This window comes from Nestor notabilis, unplaced genomic scaffold (genome assembly GCF_000696875.1).
Source record: "Nestor notabilis isolate BGI_N333 unplaced genomic scaffold, ASM69687v1 scaffold7665, whole genome shotgun sequence".
In the NCBI taxonomy this organism is placed as follows: Eukaryota; Metazoa; Chordata; class Aves; order Psittaciformes; family Psittacidae; genus Nestor; species Nestor notabilis.
The window spans coordinates 13,146-13,434 of NW_009928753.1; the positions used below are offsets into that span (position 1 = coordinate 13,146).

At 63.3% G+C, this 289-nt stretch overlaps 1 protein-coding gene across 1 annotated transcript in view; it reads right to left on the reverse strand.

Moving 5' to 3' along the window:
- Positions 1–286, reverse strand: part of SCLY (selenocysteine lyase) — a gene marked incomplete at its 5' end in the record, with an annotated part of 3,608 nt that extends 3,322 nt beyond the window's left edge. The window contains 2 exons of the mRNA XM_010014651.1: positions 13–130; positions 251–286. Coding sequence (XP_010012953.1) covers positions 13–130; positions 251–286 — 154 coding nt within the window. The remainder of the gene's footprint in view (positions 1–12; positions 131–250) is intronic.
- Positions 287–289: the final 3 nt, after the last annotated feature.

Sequence of the window (289 nt, forward strand, 5' to 3'; positions counted from 1 at the left end):
CCGGCGCCAGGCGGACCGAGTCATGCTCCACGCTTGACGTGACGATGTGCGGTGTCCCCCAGCTGTCCCCTGGCGTGGCCTGGCTGTCATGGAAGTGCCTGCAGGCGGTGTGGATCACCATGTTGTTTGCCTGAAGAGAGGAAGGCAGAGTGGAAAAGGAAGTCGTATAGGGAATGCAGCGCCCTTTGAACCCACCCTCCTCATCGCCACTTGCTTGCGAGGAGGTGGTGGGCAGGGGGGCTGCTCCCACCTCCGTGCCCCCCGAGGTAAAGACGATATCCTCCGGCCG